General features: G+C 39.5%; 1 protein-coding gene across 1 annotated transcript in view; it reads right to left on the bottom strand.

Moving 5' to 3' along the window:
• Positions 1–1,739, bottom strand: part of LOC107590525 (zinc finger DHHC-type palmitoyltransferase 17) — a 20,107-nt gene extending 18,368 nt beyond the window's left edge. Inside the window, exon 1 of the mRNA XM_016279297.1 lies at positions 1,633–1,739. Within this exon, the coding sequence (XP_016134783.1) occupies positions 1,633–1,695 (63 nt within the window). The 5' untranslated portion in view covers positions 1,696–1,739. The remainder of the gene's footprint in view (positions 1–1,632) is intronic.
• Between the last annotated feature and the right edge of the window lie 1,022 nt (positions 1,740–2,761).

Here is a 2,761-nt window from a genome sequence, read left to right as displayed (position 1 = left end):
GACTTTAGCAACTTTCAGACCCTTTTAGCGGCTTTTTCCCATAGAATATTCATACTGACAAACCTAGTGACTTTTTTTGGATAAACCTTAGCTATGGTTCAGTTGGACGATTTCACCAGTGCTGTCCCAAGAACGCGAGGTCTGACTTCTGACTTTCCCGGAGAAGTGTCACGTCTCTCGGCGTCTGTTCTGTGCAGTGAGCGGCAGAGAAGCAGCGCATTCAGTTGGCCGCACCGCAGCCGACTCGTCAATAAATGAGTACAAAACAGCGTTTCCTAGCACCTGTCACTTGCTGATTGTTTGGAATTATAAATATGAGCGTAGTTCGTCTGTTAATATCACATGCACTTTTTTGTTTGTTTTTAGTGTGTTACTCAGACGCAGGCAGGGCGCTGCATGAGACAAAAAAGTAATACAGCCAAAACAACCGCATAGCTGCTCTTTAGTGTAGATGCATGGTGATTTTATCAGATGATGCCGTGATTATAAATGAGAGTGACTCCTGGTTAACATGTATTAAAAGGGGTCGTGTTTAGTCACTATTTAGTGTGGTATTTTTTTACAATATTCACTCGTCATGACGGTAAAATAGGGCATTCTAAGTCAATATACTGCAGTATTTCCTCTCAATCAGTAGAAAATATATATATAATATATAATAAGGTTAACACCTGGTCATGCATGAAAAAAAATACCGTCATGTACCGTGAAACTGGTATAGTTTAGAAAAATACAGTGATATACATTTTTGGTAATACCGCCCAGCACTACTACATGTGTGTGATCAGCTCTATGGTCAGTCTGCTTGAGTATGAATAATTTACAGCAGGAGGTCCCATATGAGCAAGCAGTCCCACTACACACACCAGCAGTGAGCTAAACTCTGGGTTTGCAATAAAGAAGTGTGAAAATGAATGCAATTATTTTTCATTGATTGCATTTTTGAGGTGTCATCATGTTATGATTTAGTAATTAACCTGATTATAAACCACAGCACATATAAAACTATGGCGCTTTATATGCAATAATTACATGTTTCATGCAAAACTTCCCTACATCAACACATACGGTCAATGCAAATTTCGGAAATGATTCGGAATTATGCAAATCAATCATTGCAGCAGTGATGATAACATTTATCTATGAATAAATTAACGAGAATATAGTCAGAGATCAGAAACAGATCTGTCATTATATTAATCTCACCACAATGCAGTCAAACGCAGACTTCAATAGTGTCCTAAAGGCATAGTAATAAAACAATATGGCACAATCAATGTTCAAATGATGGTGGTGTTTGTGAATGTTGTCTGTCATTTAGATGCAAACGCAGCACAACACACTGTGAAGACTTCCACAAATATGCTAATGTCACGTTTGCCACTGCACAGTATGGCATAAAAACACACCTCAGCCTTAAAATATGACATTAGACATGCGATGAAACGACAGATAAAAACATAATCAAGGAGTATGAAAGGCTAACGTTAGCAGCAATGCTAATACGCAGCAGTGGGGGGGGGACTCAGCCCTTCTCCTTCACTGTGAGCAGTTCGCGGTAGAAATTACGCTTTTACTTCGTTTCGCATCGCTGCCGTGCTACAGCTGGATAAAGACGCTGGTTTTTGTTACCTCGGGATGGAGGATCGGGACGCATCCAGTCTCTTTCTTAAATTCATCCAGAGCGTCCGCCATCTTGCTTCTCGTCCTCGCGGAGCATCACGGGAGAAACATTTAGGAGGCGATAAACACGCGCGTGCACAAGGAAGCGGAGGGCTCGTGCGCTAGATTGCACCTGATGCATATCAATATAATATATTATATATTACACCAGTAATAACCTATAGGTATTTTAGCCAGTTTACTGACCTGCTTATTTATTTATTCATTTATTCAGTTTCAGTGAGTACCGGCAGCTATATGGAACATGGCAGTAATTAATCAAATCTGTATAAAATAGCTGGTGGTTTGATATAGCTACTCTTTTTGTTTTTAACATTTTTAGATGCATCTGTGTAAAAAATGGCAAAATCAGTAGGTTGAAACATGCATATGTAATATTTAGCCAAACAAATTCATTGAAAAATTAACAATTAATGAAAAAAAAAAATATATATATATATATTTCCTTTTTAACCTATCGTAGACATCAGGAATCATACAGGATACGTAGGATTATTACAAGATTCATCAAATAAATATATATATTTCCTGTTTTATACAAAAAATGCTGGGTTAAAAAGGGACAAACCCAGCTATTGGGTTGTTTTGATCCTATTGGGATGTTTTAACCCAGCTATTGGGATGTTTTGACCCAGCTGTTGGGATGTTTTGACCCAGCTATTGGGATGTTTTGACCCAGCTATTGGGTTGTTGTGACCCTATTGGGATGTTTTGACCCAGCTATTGGGTTGTTGTGACCCTATTGGGATGTTTTGACCCAGCTATTGGGTTGTTGTGACCCTATTGGGATGTTTTGACCCAGCTATTGGGTTGTTGTGACCCTATTGGGATGTTTTGACCCAGCTATTGGGTTGTTTCGACCCTATTGGGATGTTTTAACCCAGCTATTGGGATGTTTTGACCCAGCTGTTGGGATGTTTTGACCCAGCTGTTGGGTTGTTTTGACCCAGCTATTGGGATGTTTTGACCCAGCTATTGGGATGTTTTGACCCAGCTGTTGGGTTGTTTTGACCCAGCTATTGGGTTGTTTTGACCCAGCTATTGGGTTGTTTTGAATAGCTGGGTCAAAACAACCCAA

Source organism: Sinocyclocheilus grahami, unplaced genomic scaffold (genome assembly GCF_001515645.1).
Source record: "Sinocyclocheilus grahami isolate Dianchi unplaced genomic scaffold, SAMN03320097.WGS_v1.1 scaffold129.1, whole genome shotgun sequence".
NCBI lineage: Eukaryota > Metazoa > Chordata > Actinopteri > Cypriniformes > Cyprinidae > Sinocyclocheilus > Sinocyclocheilus grahami.
This window is presented reverse-complemented; position numbering and strand designations above follow the sequence as displayed.